The 17298-nt window shown below is 46.1% G+C and overlaps 1 protein-coding gene across 4 annotated transcripts in view; it reads left to right on the forward strand.

The window, feature by feature from the left end:
- Evl (Enah/Vasp-like) overlaps positions 1–17298 on the forward strand; it is a 125133-nt gene that overhangs the window by 64631 nt on the left and 43204 nt on the right. The window contains exon 1 of one of the 4 annotated variants that reach the window (XM_029484429.2): positions 7317–7447. The exons of the other annotated variants lie outside the window; for them this stretch is intronic. Within the exon in view, the coding sequence (XP_029340289.1) occupies positions 7437–7447 (11 nt within the window). The 5' untranslated portion in view covers positions 7317–7436. Of the gene's footprint in view, positions 1–7316; positions 7448–17298 lie in introns of those variants that run through there. 4 annotated transcript variants of the gene reach the window in all.

A 17298-nucleotide genomic window follows, 5' to 3' on the forward strand; every position in this document is an offset into this window, starting at 1 on the left:
ATGTGTGAGGGCAACTCCCAGGCTGTGAATGGATGCTTGAGAGTTTGGGTCATTGAGTTTTGCCTAGGATGTTTAGTAATCTATAGCTGGTCTCTGCTGCTCTCTGAGTTCCCACCCTTTATTCATTCCACCCCCACCCCCTTGTCTTACCCTCCCCCCCAATCACTAAATAAGAGAGAAAGAAGGAGGGAGAGAGGGAGGGAAGGAGGGAGGGAGGGGGAGAGAGAGAGAGAGAGAGAGAGAGAGAGAGAGAGAGAGAGAGAACCCTGAATATAATTTCTTTGTTCTTTGAACACAACTATTAACAAGCCACATCCAACCGCAAACACCTGCGCCCCCCCCCCCCCAATGACCACCAATCAGCCTCTTGGGGCCCTCTGAAAAGTTCCAGAATTCCAACTGTCACACAATGGCAGACACTATCTGCAGCTGGCAAAACTGTGACTCTGCTAGATCATGAGGCAAATCATAGTCTACTGCTGCAGTCAGCTTGGAGAAGCCCCAGATCCCCACACCTCGGATTAGAACAAAAACACATTCTTATAATATTCCTGTGTTTAAAGAAAACAAAATTCCCAAATTCTCACTACAGTAAGCTGGTCTTTGCAGAGCTGGTCCACTTAAGTAGCGCCTGCAGCAAGAGCTGCAGCTGTGCTGTGAGAGTGAGCATGTTTGGCTTGTAAGAAAGGCCTAGCAGATAGCCATTGAAAATACAAGAATCTCCAGCAAGTCCAATTCCATTTTGATTTTTGAAGTTGTAGTTAAGGCTCTAAGACACAGATAATGACAACACAAATACTGTCACATTAAAAGGACTACTGAACATTGCTAACTAACCTCATTGCATTGGAGATAGCAGATTTTGAGTGAAGATGTCTCTACCCTCTTTAGCACCTCCCTTCTTCCTTCTTACAGTGTCCTGCCTTTACCACAGAGGTGGATGATGTGCCAGTTCTTCAAGAATTATCTCTTTTGCTATCATTCAAAGTCCCTCTGTACTTGCTGTAGTTGCTGTCCCAGAGGGCTGAGTGTTAAAAATTGATATCCCAGAGTGGTGGTGTTGAAAAGGTTGTAAGCCATTAGGAGGAGGTCATTAGGCCACGAGAGACATGTCCTGGAAAGTATGGAGGGATCCTAGACTTCCAGTCTCTATGGGCTTTCTGGTTGTTAAGTTGTTTGCTCTGCCATCTGCTTTTGCCATTATGTGTCACCCTTACCAGAGGCGCAGAGAATGGGACTGCCTGATTTGAGTTAAAACAAGTTTTAAGAAACAGACTGGACCTTCAAAGGTATGAGTTCAGTGTCTTCAGTCGTCAGTGTCCAGGCATTTTGTTATAATGATAGAAAGGTGACTAACATGATGCTGTTGTGAAGTGAGTCCTTCAAAGAACACATGGACTCTTGAAGCCAATAGAACGCCTTTATTCTCTGGCCAGGGGCCACATTGGGAAACTTGCCCAAATTGTGTAACCATCAGCCTTAACTGATCTTGTCTTTTTATGCACAAAACCCATATCCTGGTTGACACACTTCAATTAGCAAGATCAGTTACCAGTAGGCAGAGCCACAGAAGCCAAAAAACAAGGTCAGTGTTATTTAAGGACTTTCCCAGAACTATAGGCATGCTGGATTAGGTCTTTGTTCTCATTTTGGCAGGTGTTAGGGTCTCTGTGCTGTGCTCTTAAGTCAATGGTGCCTTGGTGTCTTTAATAGGTGTCAGTTGTTCTAGGTTCTAGGGGCCTGATATAATCTCATATGTGTTCCACCAAGGTGAGATGAGCAGTCCCTAGCCAGTTTGCCGGTCTCTCAAGGAAGTTTCCTAAGGGAACTGGCTTTGGGTTTAGTTCTTGACTTGTTTTTAGCAAACTCCCAAGTTCTTTGGAATCTGACAGTACCTCTTGCAGGTCAAGTAGATGTTTCTGCTGACATGCCAGAGCCAGCAGCCGTGGCTCATCTGCTGCAGGTGTTGGTATCATTCCTCTTCACTCATTCTGAAGTTCCTTTGTGGGGTCACCATTTACCCTAATCCTGCTGGTACCTTGTATCTTAAGCTCTGTGCTTGGCTCATCATATCACATTACATGCTGCTTTCTTAACAGAATGGGTTTCTTCCTCACTAAACTGCTTCTTTGGTGCCAACATCCCCTATCCTATATTCCCAACAGGTCCTGTTGTCTTTACATGATTGACTTAAGGCCTGTTGTGCATAGATTTTTATTTATTTTGTGTGTGTGGGGGGCACATGTAACTCACAACCTTTCTGAGAGTCAGCTCTCTTCTAAGCTCTTACCTGCTAACCACCTCAAGGCCAACCCATGGATTTCTAATACAGCCATTCCTTTCAATGAACAGATGAGGAAGCCAGAGTGAAGGTGGGGATAACCAGGAAGTCATGCATAAAGCAAGGGCAGGCCAGAGCTCTTTTCCTTTCCCGCTCCTTCTCATAATTCTGCTAAGTGTATTACTAAAGTTCTAGGACTGAGTTAAAAGGGCTCCCAGAAGGTTCACTCAAGCTACCTGCTTACTGAAACCAGAAAAGACGGTAGCACCAGGTAAAAGTCAGAGGAAGTGGGAGAGGAAACTGAAAGGTACTTTATCACAGAGATGTTTACACATAGGCCAACATCTTCAGGAAATGAAAAAATAACCTTTGTTATTGTAGTAACTGTAACTTATTCTGCTACTCTCCTTGATGAAGTGACAATAGTGACTTACTTTGAAAACATCTGTAAAATGAGCAAAATCTACAATGGGTACTGAATCAAACAGGCGTCAGACAGCATATAGGGCTCTGACTCTTGAGAAGAAATATCATGATAAGCCCTACAGTGGCCAGAGGCCTGTGCCTCTGTTTGCTTTTCTCTTTTAGAAGAAGGTGGAACTGAAGCTAACTGGTTCACAGGAGGCAGATCCTAAAATTCCAGGTCACATAGAGTTAGGCTTAGGAAGAACTAGAAAAAGAGAAAGCAGGTCTGAGCAGAGACAACTGAGTTCTGTGTAAAGGGCTTCCCTCTTTGGAGCTGTTGCCTAGTGGATGTCTGTGCATGTGAGAACACTCCTAGAAGCCAGCTCAGATTGCCCTCTGCAGAGCTAAGCAAGGAAGGGTGGTGTCAGAGCCGTGCAGTGTGGCAGCATGTGGGGCTGTCAGCTCAACCTGAGCTCAGAGACCCACTACAGTTTGACTGTGACATGTCTCCCACAGGCTAGTATGTTAGGACCTGTGGTCTCCAGCTGATAATCCTATTTTTGAGAGTCATAGAAACTTTAAGAGGTAGAGCCTCACTAGGTGGAAGTGGATCACTGGAGGTGGGCCATGAGGTTTTATCCCCTGGCCCCACTTCCTGTCTGTTTTCTACTCTTTGACAGGTGGCACAGTATGACCAGGTTCCTAACACCTGGTCTGCCACTTCCTGTCGTAAAAGACTTTCTCCCTTTGTTTATTTGTTTGGCAGGGTCTCATTCTGTGGATCAAGCTGACCTTGAACTCACAGATCCACCTACCTGCCTCCTAAGTACCAGGATTAAAGGTGTGTACCACTACACCTGGACGGATTTCTTCTTAGACCATTAGCCAGACAAACCCTTCCTTGGGTTGCTCCTGTTAGGGGTTTTGTCACAGCAACAACATGAGTAACCAACACAAAAACCTGGCACTCAGAAGTGAGGCCATTCCCGGGATAAACCTGACCACATGGTTTGTAGGCTTTTGGAACTGGCTTGTGTGAGGAATGAGAATTCAGAATTTAGAGCTCTAGGCTAAAGAAGCCCCAGAATATTATAAACTGAACTCAGTGGCCATCTGGTGGAGCCCAGAAGACCAAAACCTGAAAGAACTGCAGGCCTGCACCATGGCTCAGTTGATATAGTACCTGCCATGCATGTAGGATCTGAATTGTCCAGATCTCTGGCATCCATATAAAGGGTGGGTGTGGCAGTATGCATCCATAAGCCCACTTCAGGGATTGACGAGGTGTCACAGACCCCTGCAGCTCACTGACCAACCATCCTGGCCAATGATGAGTTCCAGGGTCAGAGAGGACCTTGTCTCAAAACTAAGATCGCCTGGCTCATAAAGTTTCAGAGCCCAACAAGGACTTTGTCAGGACCTGGGCTAGAGTCCGTTCTTGTGATATTCTGGGGAAAATGTATGTCTGTATTCTGCCCATATCCTTAGACCTTGAATGAGGCCCAATTCAAAAGTAGTGAACTCGCTAGGCCTGTGATTTTAGAATTCAGGAGGTAGAAGCAAATGGATCTTTGTGAGTTTGAGATTAGCCTTAACTACAAAGGACATTTCAAGGCAGCAGAGCCACTCAACCTGTGGCAGTGCCTTTGCTCCGGCTCCTGTTGAGGTAGACAGTGAGAGCAGCCAAGTGAAACAAAATATCGACATGTACATTTGTGGAGGAAGGAGCTATGAGCAAGCTAAAGTTATAAATACAGGGGTGCAAATGCAGCTGTAGTTACTAGATAGGAACCTCCTATTTTATAGGGATGATATGGAAGGCTCCCTGAGGAGAAGACCTGAGCCATCCAAAGCTCTAACTTCTGAATTTGCAACTTCATTTGACCAGAGAACCTGAAGTAAGTGTGTCTACAGGGGTTCCCTGTTGGATAAATGCCTATGGAAGTGTTTCCCTGGCTCTGCCTTTAAGGACAGAAGAACTCTGATCCAGGAAGATCAGGCTACATCTCCAGCTGGAGGTACAAGGTAGGATGCTGAGAGAACATGGATGGCTCACACCAGGGGTCCAGCCCACTGAAGCCAGGCAGTGTGTGGCAGGATCAGGAAAGCTCCAGGAGGCCTGTCTCAGGCTGAAGTGGAGGGTGATTGAAGAAGACTCCCAGTATCGCCCTCTGCCTCATATACATGTGCACATACATGTATGCATGCACATGTAGGTACATGCATATGAACCTAAAGAACATGCTGGGCTTGGTGGTTCGTGTTATGATCCTCACACTCAGGAAGTAGAGAAAGGAGGTTCAGGGGTTCAAGGTGATTCTCAGCTACATAGGGCTTAAGGACAGCTGAAAAGAAAGGGAAAGAAAACAAACAAACAAAACCCCAAGAGAAACAAAAGCAGATTTTGCCTTAAGCATGGCCAGAAGGAAAGGTCACTTTAGAAGAGGGGTCAGAATGATGGATTGCATGCTTTAAAAATGGAGGGAGCCATGGACCAAGGAATGTGGGTACCGTGGAGGAGAGGGAAGGGAAGGGGCTAACTCTTCTGCAGAGCCTCAAGAGCGGAGTGCACCATTCCCACCGTCTTAATTTAACCTAGGGAGAGCCATGTTGGAAATCTCATCCCTGGTGGACTGCTCAGCTACTGTTATCCTATCGTAATTATGAGATAATGCATTTTTATTGTTGTAAGCCACTACATTTGTGGTAAATTGTTATAGTCGTAACATAAAGACTATAGAATAGAAAGTGTTCTTAATAAAAACTCCAAATTTTAGAAAATATAGGTATTAACAGAACTGAAGATGCTTTAGTCTCCTAGAGATTTTCAAGGCCTTTCAACAATTGATGAGATGTTTAGAGAAAATAGTGAGGACATAGAAGTCCTGCACCTATTGTCCACCTTGACCTAACAGACGTTGTAGGAAACACACTTCCTCTCAACTGAGCTCCATACTGGGCCCTAGATGTCTCTGTGCAGGTAAAACAATTGTATTCATACCAAGAAACACGGAAGTCATACTAAAAGCATATGCTCTGACCACAGTAGTCAATAGCAACAGAGCAAGAAGACACCGTAGATTCTGAGACAAAGTTAAATAACATACTTCCAAATAATCCACAGTTACAAAGAAACATTCACAAGGGAAAATAGCAAATACTCCAACCAGCTAAAACCAAAACCACAAGTCACAAACATGGTTTGCAGCTGACACGTGCTTGACAGGAAGTACAGATCTTTACTGCCTCTGAAAATGCATATTCAACACTCAAAGGGCATTCGTCTCCCCAGTTAGAACAAACCCTTTATGTCCTTCACACAGCTGTCTCCCACCGTTGCAACAATGACATTTGAATGTGCCTACTTGCTAACAGATCCATTCTTCACTGTGCCCCAGTCCTCCTTTCCTGCTTCCTAGGATCTCACTCTGCAGCCTTGGTCGGCCTCAAACCAAGACCCTCCAAGCGCTGGCCTTGCAGGTGCGCTCTTGCTCCTAGCTGTAGAACTGTAAAAGCCTTCTAAAGACGAGGCCTGCCCTTCTTTCCAAATCTTGGTTTCTGGTTTCTAGCAGTGTGCAACTTTTAGTGAGTTCTTTGCCAAGTTAAGAAGACATGAAGAATCTATCTTTGTGGAAACCCATGGGAAAAGAGTCACCCTGTGTTAGAGAAATGAGGCCATGATCACTGAATAGCTGACAAAGGTGGCTTCCCATGTTTCTGCAGTGTTCTTTCAGATAGTGGCATCCCATAAGAAAGCAGTGTTTCCTGAGAAAATGCTAATTTTACCCTAGGTTCAAATAGAGAGTCTGTTCCAGGTGTGCACACCATCCAGGCCCTTGATCTGAGAACTAGCCAGGACCTTCTGGGTCTAGCAGCCCTCTCATAGGTTCCTGTAGGAAGTCGTCTGTGCTGAGCCTGCTCTGTCAAGTGGAAAACTGGGTCTCCATCCTGAGGTGGCTCTGACCTAGACTAGTTAGTGGGACCAATAGTTACTGGTGGAGCCAGCACTCAGCCTGGTCTCCAGCTCTTGGCCAACTTTGTGGCCTTACAAGTATTAGGTCTCAAACCTGGGACAAAGGGCAAACTAAAGTGTCTAATTGTTTAACATATCAAAGCAGACACTATATGACAGGCTCGCTCAGCTTCCCCAGTACCTGCCACAGAATCATCTTGGTTGGCACTTTGGCCCTCACCTTGGGTTCTCCAGCCCAGGGTTCGGGCTCCCCTTCCCAAAATAACGTCAGCTATCTGGTTACCCGACCTCTTGTCTATCTGCCCTTCCCCCTCTCTTCACATTGGCCTAGTTCAGTTTGCTGATCATGGTCACTCTAGACTCTTCTAGATGCCTCTATCTCTGCCTGTGGTTTTCCTTATAATTAAGAAGCTCAACCCCTTAGATGCAGCTTGCTTGCTTGCTTTCTTTCTTTCTTTCTTTCTTTCTTTCTTTCTTTCTTCTCTCTCATTCAACAGGAAATGGGGGAGCTTGAGGTTGCCAGTCTTGGGCCTAGGCAGCAGATCTCAGCCACCCACACTGGTGGGGCCCTGTGCTGTTAGCTTCTTCTTTCTCTATTTTCTACCTAGGTTTCAGTTTTTCACTTGGGTTTGTTTCCCCTTTGTCTCTGGTTCAGCTTCCTTTTCCTGTTTGGTTTTAAGAAGAGTCTAACTCGTAGCTGTCTTCAGAGGGTCTGTGGTCTTCAGATTCGGAGCGCAGGACTCTCCTCAGGGTTCCCTGTGCAAACGTCATTCCGTCATGGTCCCGGGGTGAGTACTGGAGCCAGGATGGGCAGAGGATGCCTAGGCTTTGGTGGTGAAGCTTCTGTAGAGGTCCTCTCTGGTCCTCTTGGATACCAGTGATGGGAACATCCAGTACCATAGGGCAAAGGACTCGCCAAAATTCTAAGTAACCTCAGTCCCTTCTGCTCTTCTCAGTCCTGTCCTATACATGTAGATGCCAGTGACCTTGAGTCACGGAGTCAGAAAGACTTATTCAGAATTGACCTTGGAGAATAGAGGAGATTCTGAACTCTGAGGGAGGGGTGGGAGGGCTAGGCTTTTGAGCAGTGGCCTGAGGCAGTTTATGTATTGTGCCTCTGGACCAAGATGAGGCCTGAGTTTCCTTTAGAAAACAGAAGCTGCATGCACTGTGACCTGTGGAGAGACTTGTCCCTCTGTGGCTGCTTGCCCCGTAGATGATGTTGAGTATTGTTGAGTGCTAGTCACCTGAAAACCAGGCTGTACTCTGAGTGGCCATCCAAACAGTGAGTGTTCCGTTCCTGTAACTACATGAAAGGTTGTGGTAAGACCAAGTTTAACCTCCAAGATTTGGGACTTTTATTTGATTAAATTATTAGAGTCTTGTGTCTTCACATAAAATAATAATCCCCCACTTTGTTTGCAAAGTGCTACTTCACCAGCTGTCTCCCTCTGCCTTTCTTGGATGGATGAGGGAGGTATGACAGCGTCTGCCTTGTGGCTGAGGATGCCGAGACTCTGAAAGGCTGGGACTTACCCAGAGCCTACCTGGTTGAGGAGGCACCAGACCTGGAGCTTCCCCATGCTGCCTCATCCAGACACTTGAGACACACTTTGCAGTGAGTTTACTGGAATGAATGAGAAAGCAAAGACAGCGTAAGTAGCCAGGGAGCATGGCTGCCCCTCCTGTTCAGTCTGCTGAGCAACTGCAGCCCAGCTAGGCCAGAGAACACTGATTTGGTGCTGGAGTTTTGGTGACTTTATTCCTGCTGTGTGTGTGTGTGTGTGTGTGTGTGTGTGTGTGTGTGTGTGTTTAGTTTTTCTATAGCTTCAGGGGATTTGTGCATAGAGCTGTGAAAACCAAAATGCTCTCTGTTCAGATGTATGATATTTTCAGTTGTACATTATATGGTAAAAGCTGAGGAAGCTTACTGGGGTAGAAAATAGCACCAGAAGGAAATGGGGAGGAGGCACTAAGATTTCTTAAAGGTCTCTCAACCCTTAGACATTGGAGAAGTTGCAACTGGGAAGCTTCAGTGACTGTAGGCCCAGGGCAGCAGGGCTTTAGGCCTTTGACTTTCCACTTCAGCAGAGTCACTCCTCTGTGTTCCTTATGCACCCTTTATTTGTGCTGAAGAAAAGCACCTTGTATCATAGCATTGTGAGTGACAGGGTTTGAAGTCCCAATTCTAGCTCTGGAGACTAGAGATGGACAAGATTTGTCTGCAGTAAGTTAGTAGCCAAAGTAAGAAGAAAGCCAGGGAATTGTGTGTCCCTTCCTCAACAAGGTTATGTGTGCTTGTCTGAACAAACAGGCTAATGCCCTGACACTGTGACTGTCCACGTAAGATATGATAGCATCTAGACTCCCCATTTACCCTGACAACCATGGTAGGGCTACAGAGGGCTTCCTGTCACCAAGGCCACTTCCGAACCAGGAAACCTTTCTCAGAGACAAGGAGCTGAATTTTCCTTATCACAACACAGGACACTGCCTCACAGTGGTGCTGACAAGAACAAATATGGGGAATGGAGCTCCTCCAACCGCAACCTCGGCAACTGAGCTTCTGAAATAGGTTGATGATGGAGTGAAAGGAAAATGGCCTAAAGATGGATCATATACAGGAGCATCACATGAAGCAAAGCAAGCACCCCCATACCCAGAGAAATACAAAGATTCTGTCCATGTAGACAGTCCCTCTAGAGAGAGGAAGGTGCCCTCGTCTGAGTGAGGGACATGCTGCCTGAGTGTGTGTAGTGTCCATTGTCTTCCTCCTATGGCACAGTGCATGTCCTTGTAGGAATTCATGACAATTGAATTCTTTTAAGGGATTCTAAAGGAATTAGGGGAAGTGCCTCTTAAACATCTGCTGTTGCCTGAACCTAGAAGTTGTCCACACACCAGGGTCACAGACTAGAGGACAGTATTCCTGGACTCCTTTGTGAACATTATTCACAAATACATTTCTGTATCAGTGAGAAATAAACTAAGAGAAGGTGAAAGGACTTGGCCAGAAGCACAGCCAGTGAGTGAGTGAGTGAGTGAGATCCAAGCCTGGGGTATGAGCCTGTGAACCCTGTGCTGTCTTGGAGGAAGAACTAACCTCCAGCATCAGACGGGGGAGGAATGAGAGCTGTAGCAGAATGGGACATACTCTATATAGGACCCTGGACACAGATAATATGTGGGGAATCGCACTCCCATAATCCCAGCACTTGGAAGGCTGATGTGAGAAGGTGGTTGTGAGTTTGAGACCAACCTGGTCCACAGATTGAGCATTAGTGAAATCCTCTCTCAAAAACAAAACAAAAACCCTAAAACCTAAATAACATAGGCACACTGAGAAGTTGGAGCTGTCAGGTAAAAGTGGCCTCTTAAAGAATTCTGAAGCACAGGAAGGATTTCTTTCAAAGGGCTATCTCAGTGGTCAGTCAGTCAGTCAGTCAGCCTGGGCTGCTGCAGATGCTGGAGAGACAGTTCTTCTAGGGGAAGGGCAGGCAGCAGTTGAGAAATTACCAAGGAGAGGTGGGGAGAGAATGCTGGGCCACCATCAGTGTTCAGAACATTTTCTTTAAAACCACAATGCTTACATGAGACAGACATAAAATTTAGAACTGAAAACTCATGTGGCAAAGAGAGACAGCAAGTGCCCTGAGGTGGGAACAGTTTGGTACACTGGAGAGTCAGAAAAAAATAGAGAGGACCAAGTCATGTGACAGGGAAAATGGAAGAAAATGAGGGCCAAGGACGTAGTTCCTGAAGTCTGTCAGTGTACACAAAAAGTTATGAGCAACTTTGGAGGGAAAGACAGCTAACTGCAGCCTGAGCACACTAAGCACATTCCCACTGACCACTGTGGGAATAAATAGTTGCCACCAGGACAAGAATGGAGGCAGAAAGTCTTCTTTGGAAGCTGCTTCAGTCATCCAGATCAGAGGCAGGAGACTGATGGTGGAGTTCAGGGGCAAGGAGGAGAGAGGCAGCCAGATACAGTAAGGATGTGGGAGGGGTAGCCTGGAGGACTTCCTAGTACACCCATGTGGGTGAAAGAAAGTGCGGGGTCTGGTGTGATGTAGGTGGGTGGTGGTTCCTAGGGAACAGGGCTTGACACAGGCAGAACTAGGAGGAGCTGTAGGCTTTGAACCCTGTACAGCATACACCCCCCCAAAATGTTTCTTGCGTAAGCTGACAAGCAGGAATTGATTAGCCAATATCACAGTGCAGCCACGGAATACAATGAGAATGAGTAATTGATGATCTCTTCTTCCAGTATGAGCCAGTTCACTTCCCTAGACACCCAGCTTCTTTACCATGTAGGGCTTTTCTCTCAAGTACTCATTGTCTCCTGACATACTACCTAACTCATTCATGTTTTGTTGACTGTTTGTCTTTCCTTTCCACTCCAGCGGGATTACCAGTTCCAAGACAGCAGGCATTTGGTCCTGTAGTTCCCTAGTGTTTTCCCAAAGCTTAAGACCATGCCTGGGAACTCACACATTTAATCTCTATGTTCAATTTCTTTTTGATCCTCTGTGCTTGGAGATGCTTGGCTACCATTGCTGCTGCTCAGTGGAGCTTCCTATGGTGTCAGATGTTGTGGTTACTCTAAGTGGGGAAGAAATAGTGGCCCTGTGCAATTGATACTGGCTGCAGCCAGTCATCTCTATTGCTCTCAAGGGCCTACGGATATTCTGTGCATGAAGATGTGTGAAGTCTTGCACATTCTGAGGCACCCTCAGTCTTGGAGAGCACTCTGGGATCTCATTCAAGGTCATCTGTCTCAGAAACTTGTGACCAAGCAAGCCTCAAAGACCTCATAGTTACTCTTCTGGGAGTGATTCCCCAGGATCTGAAGCCATGCCTTGCCCAATAGAGCTTCTGAAGTGTTTGCCATCTTTTGTCCCCAGTAGTCTAATGGCCTGAAGCTCCTGGTCACTCACAACAGGACATCATGTCCCTCAGGCACCAAGTAGAAACTGGGAGAACTGGTCAAGCCCAGTGGCTACCCTGGTAATTGAGTCACTGGAAGAGACATCCAGTAGCCACCCTGTGCCAGTGCTAATGACAAGCGCTCTACCAGCCGGGCTGCCTGCGCACCTTGCATGTAGTCACCATGGGAGCTGTCGCCTTGCTTTCCCCCAAACAAGACAGCGCTCTTAAGGTGCTTGCTCCATGTCACAGCTTCAGATCCTTGTTACAGCTGGGACTAGAACCAGGTCTCTTGTGCCATGTCTGTCCTTTCAGTTGTAGCTCAAATTGTAAGAACCAAGGCCTACTGCAGTGTTTACAGTATCCACCCTTCCATGCTGTCACTAGCTCTGTCCCCCTTAGCAAGTTTTGCACCTCTGCCCACCAGCCTAGACCTGCTTCAGAGCAAGATGTTTGTGTGTTGCTCAGTTCTGTCTGTCTCTGTGCCTACTAACAGTGCAATTACTTAGATGTTGGTTGAACTGAGCCAAAGGGATGTGCTAAGGATTGGGAATGTTAACTGAAATGAGCCATTCTCATTCCAAGGCTACCCTCAAAGCTGAATTCCACCCCAAAGCCAGAGATTTAACAACACAGCTGTCCTGGAGCACATCAGACTTTCTGAATGCTTTTGAGGCATCGTAGCCTGATATCCACATGGCCTATGGGATGGCTCTCCAAGCAATGGGATAAGTTGGTGGCTTTGAGATGTTATAGGAAATACTGTGAGCCTAAGAATATAAGATATCCTTAACAGTTGGTTTTGTTTTTTGTTTTTGTTTTTGTTTTGAGAATCCTCAAGTCTTCAGAGAGAAGTGAAGACCACTGTACACATTTAGGATAGTAGCCTCAGATAAAAAAAACAAAAACAAACATCTAGATTGCCTGTGGCCTCCCAGTGTGAGCCTTCAGCAGTCTGGATGGAAAAGAAGATGCCTGGGTTTAAAATAAAATTGTAGGCTGAGTTGCCCAAAGCCCTTATTTGTGATAAAGGTTACTCAGGCCGTAGCACTTTGTGTTTGCACAGAACTGTGTGGCTATCTAGTTCCTTGTTTTTTATTTCTGTAGGTTAGTGAACTACTAAATGTGGCAAGGAGATTGACCTTTCTGGGCTGGGTCAAAACTGCATTTATGATGATACCAAGACTATTACTCTTGCTTCTTAAGTTCACAGTGGAACTTTCCAGAAATACTTGACATTGGTTTTAAAATATACTTTAACTTCCAGTACTGTTAAATGCTCACCATTTCATTACTACAAAATACTTGATGTAATTAACTTAGAAAAAATATATATTTAGTTCATAGTCCAGGATTCTGTTACTTTGGGCTTCTACAGAGTCTTACATGGTGGCGGAACCATCCACATTGCACATGAGGAAGTATGAAAACAACCAAGAGGAGACCAGATCCTGCTGTCTCTTGTGAGGACATGCTTCAAACAGAAGGCAGTTTAGCATTATATGCGCTTGGGTTCGGGGATGGAGGCCCACCGTCCTAACCACGTAGAAAAAAGAACAGAGGCAGCCTACATGATTGGGCTCAAGTTCTTCATGAACATAATTCATTAGCAGTGAAAAAGAAATAGCCTAACACCCTAGTTTAGAATAAGCAAACAGCACAGCCAGCAGCCATAGTTAAGGAGCTATGAGTAGATTCTGGGTCCAAAATTGCCAAAAACTTTTTTTGGAAAAAAGTATGGACTCTGTGTTAGAAAAAAAAATGTGTGTGTGTGTGTGTGTGTGTGTGTGTGTGTGTGTCCTAAATTCTATGTTGGAACATTTGTTTCATTGTGCTGGGAATCGAATCTAGGGCCTCGTATATTATAGGTAAGTGCTTTGCCCTTGAGCTATATCCTAGCTAGTATGTCTGTCTTAAAGAAATGTAAGCTTAGAACCTTGGTTTGAAATACCGTGTCTCCAAGTTTCATATAATTCAAGAAAATATATCATGGGCTGGAGAGTTGGCTCAGAGGTTAAGAGCGCTTGTTGCTCTGGCAAAGGACCGGGGTTCAATTCCTAGCAACCACATGGTAGCTCACAGTTGTCTAACTCCAGTTGTGGGGATCTTGTGCTGTCTTTTGGCCTTTTTGGGCACCAGGCATGCACTCAGTGAACATACATCCAATCCAGACAAAATACTCATGCACATAAAACAATAAATCTTTAGAGAGAGAGAGAGAGAGAGAGAGAGAGAGAGAGAGAGAGAGAGAGAGAGAGAAAGGAAACATTCATGCACACAAAATGAATCACACATGCCAGACTGTTAGCTCTGGACAGTCTAAATGAGAGGGAGAGTTGCATGTACTGCATATCGCTGTAGATTTGACAGTTTATAGAGCAGCTTCAACAACAAGGAGAACTTGGAGGTGAGGAATTTCCCTTTGCTCAGGAGAGCAGAAAAGCATATCACATGGCAACAGTGAGGTCAGTAGTAGAGCGTAGGGACTCCTACACATCAGCATAGACTTGGGCAAGGCATTCTCCTGCAGCAAGCCTATCTGCCCTCCTGGAAAACAAGCTACTACAGTATGGAGGCACTCCGTTACTCTGACTCCAGGTGGTTCTCAGTTGCTGAACTGTGACCTGGTACTATAGTACAGACTTCCTCATTCCCCTTTGGAAACGAGAGGAGGGTTGGAAAGCCGTGTACCCTAGTGGATACGAAGGGGCTGTGTGTGCCCAGTGCTGCCCCTTTTCCCTCCTTGGTTGCTCACTCTCTCTTCTTGAAAGGTTTGCTTCTCCCTCACAGCAGCCTCTGTGATCCCTTGGGCAGCATTAAATGGACCCCTTCTTACCCTGGTTCTAGAGACCTTAGAGTTGGGTCCTCTGATAAGCTAGATACACCTGAGTAGATCAGTTAGAGATAGTAGTGGAAAAACAAAGAGATTTGTTGATTGTGCCCACATTGGGAAAGGAACAAATAAAGAGGTCTAGTGACCCTCAGGTTTGTCCTTCAGGAACCATCCTCAAGTTTAGGTTTGAGGGGCAGGTTTAGGTTTAAGGTTTAAGCAATCCTTGTCACAGCCCATTCGTAACCCATCGTTGATTTGGGTCTGTCCTGACACTACGTTGGTAGAATGGTAAGCTAGCTGGGGCTAGGGTTGGCTTTCTGACTTTCTTCAACATTTGTCCATATATATGTTCTCTGGCACATGTGCATGCTTTTTCATCATAAAAGAGCCAAGCTTTGAGGATGAGAAAGGGCAAGACCTTGGAGGAGGCAGCTAGAGGAGAAGGGTGAGAACAGAGCAGGTGGAACGTTTGAGTGATGAGGCCAGTGAGGAAGGCTGGAAGAAGCCTCCAGATGGACTCCCATGCAGTGGCCTTTCCCCCATGAACTCTATACATTTCAGTGGGAAGTGGGAGGAAATGCAATGATGACTTCAAATCAGTGATTTTGAGTGCCCTCAAGTGGTCTACCATACTAGCATGTGATAGCTTCTCAAAGAAGATGGAAGTCAGCAGAGATCCCTATTTGCTTTACCCACGGTTTCTTTTCTGAAGTCCAGTAGATGAGCAGGAGCCACCCCTTCATCCTGGAGCTACCTTGCAGGCTCTAGTGAGGGGCTGCCTCGCTCCCAGCTGTGTGTGTGTGTGGAGGGGGGGCTTCTTTAATGATGGTCTCAGCTCCTTTTAGGAATCACTTTTGGTGCTATATGTTGAAAGCAAACAAAGTGTTGGGGCTTTATGTACTGCCTTTGAGTCTGGTCCAATTTCTTGACTTGGGACATGGTTCACCACACACCCCATCGCTCGCTAGTTTCGGAGTTGAAGGCACTGGTGTGTGTTGGGTGAACATAGAGTGGTTCAGATGAGTTCTGACCTCCAGAAGTGTTCAGTCTCAGGACACATAAGCTCTAAATAGCTTTTATGAAAACAGTGCCTGTTAGGAGGCATTAAGTATCAGAAGCGCACATAACCTTGCAGTAGGGCCAGATGCAGAAACACTTCCAGGGGCCATGGGCTTCATTATATGTCTCCGTTGGTCACTGTAGTGCTGTTTTATAGGCAAAACCTCTTTTCCTGGATCATACTCCTCAGGACAGACAGATGTTCAAAGCAGCAGGCTTTACTCTTAGCACTTGTCGGGTGAGTAGGAGTAGGCAGTTGCCCTTTACCTAAGCTTTGAGTCAGACCTCTGGATGTAAGGAGAACACATCTTGGGCAATAATACTCGTAATTACCTGAGTAACAGTGAAGTCATTTTAAAGGCCCAAGTGTTGTGGGATGCTTCTTCTGCCAAGCCCTACTTTACCATGAGACACAGCCTAGCCTTCTCACTGAAGTGTGCTAGACAGGGCAGCATCACTTCCAGGACATTGAGAAGGGAAATGCCCAAGAATCCACCGTCATCCTGGACCTTCCAAGGTGGAAATGGAACTGTGCCCTACCTTTTAGATCAGCACCTAGGGGAACCTGTATGGAGACATTGCCCAACAGAGGGGCCTAAAATGAGACAGCTGGTAGAGTAGCTTTTAGAAAACCACCTAGGTAGGCTGGAGATGCAATAGAGAGCTCAGAAAAGGATCATCTCACACTTGGACTTAAGACTTTTACACCCCACACATGGTGGCACACATCTTTAATCCCCACAGACAGAGGCCAGTGGATGTCTAAAGTTCAAAGCCAATATGGTCTATATAGTGAGTTCCAGACCAGCCAGAGGTACATATCAAGACCCTGTCTGTAAAGAAAGGTATCTAAATTCTTTACAGATTAGTGGGAAGTACTTGTCAGTTCAGCTGGAAAGAGTGTCATTGGCAAAACAGAATAAACTGAGCTAGCGAGGCCTCAGAAACAGTACCTGTTAGGAGCCATATTTCCACCAGACTAGATGGGGTCGGGGCTCAGCTGGGGACTTGTTGGGAGGGTGGGATGTGAAGAGTTCTGAGGGCCTTCCAGGAGCCCAGGCTGTACTACTTACATGGTGACAAGATGTACATCTTAATCCCTCAGAGTAACCACCAGGGAAGTGAGGAGAGAGGAAGGAGAGCAGTAGGTAAGGAGGACGAACCACAGATGAGCACTCTGTCTGAGGTCATTATAGCCTCTGTGGAGTGGTCAGGCTCCCAGTGAGGCTTGAAGAGGCAGGCCCACCTGCCTTTGAAGTCTTTTTCTGGCCTCATTAAGGGATATTGAGACTCCAGACACTGGAACCCAGAGATAGGAAAGTAGGCAGGAAGCCATTATGATGTTGTAGAGGAGTAGATGATAATGATATAGGCTTCAAACACTAGCAAGCCAGGAGGGCAGAGGGCAAGAGACCTGCAATATGTTTAGGAAATACAACAGCTGGCCTAGTAGCCATAGAGGGCGGGGCTTGAAGAGGTGAGCATTGAAAATGACTCTCACAGATCAGGCATGGCCTGGAGGTGGGATGGCTGGCACTTCTTATAGTAGGAAGCATTGCATGGGTTTTGGTTTTTGAGGTACCTGAGATATTACCAGTAGTCTGAAATACAGTGTCTGGAGGAGAGCTTCATTAACCAGGATCTCTGGTAATCACCATGACCCCTGGCCATGGTGAGAACCATGAGGAGACTCCTAGGATTGTTGGCACCAGAATCTATAATCATGTAGAGATGGAGTCTCCATCTGCAGTTCACACTGAGCCAAAACCACACAGGAGACCTGGGGACTTGCTTTATAGTAAGTACCTTGCTAGTTTT

The sequence above is a fragment of the Mus caroli genome, unplaced genomic scaffold, assembly GCF_978045245.1.
Source record: "Mus caroli unplaced genomic scaffold, Mus_caroli_1 scaffold_14, whole genome shotgun sequence".
Taxonomy (NCBI): domain Eukaryota; kingdom Metazoa; phylum Chordata; class Mammalia; order Rodentia; family Muridae; genus Mus; species Mus caroli.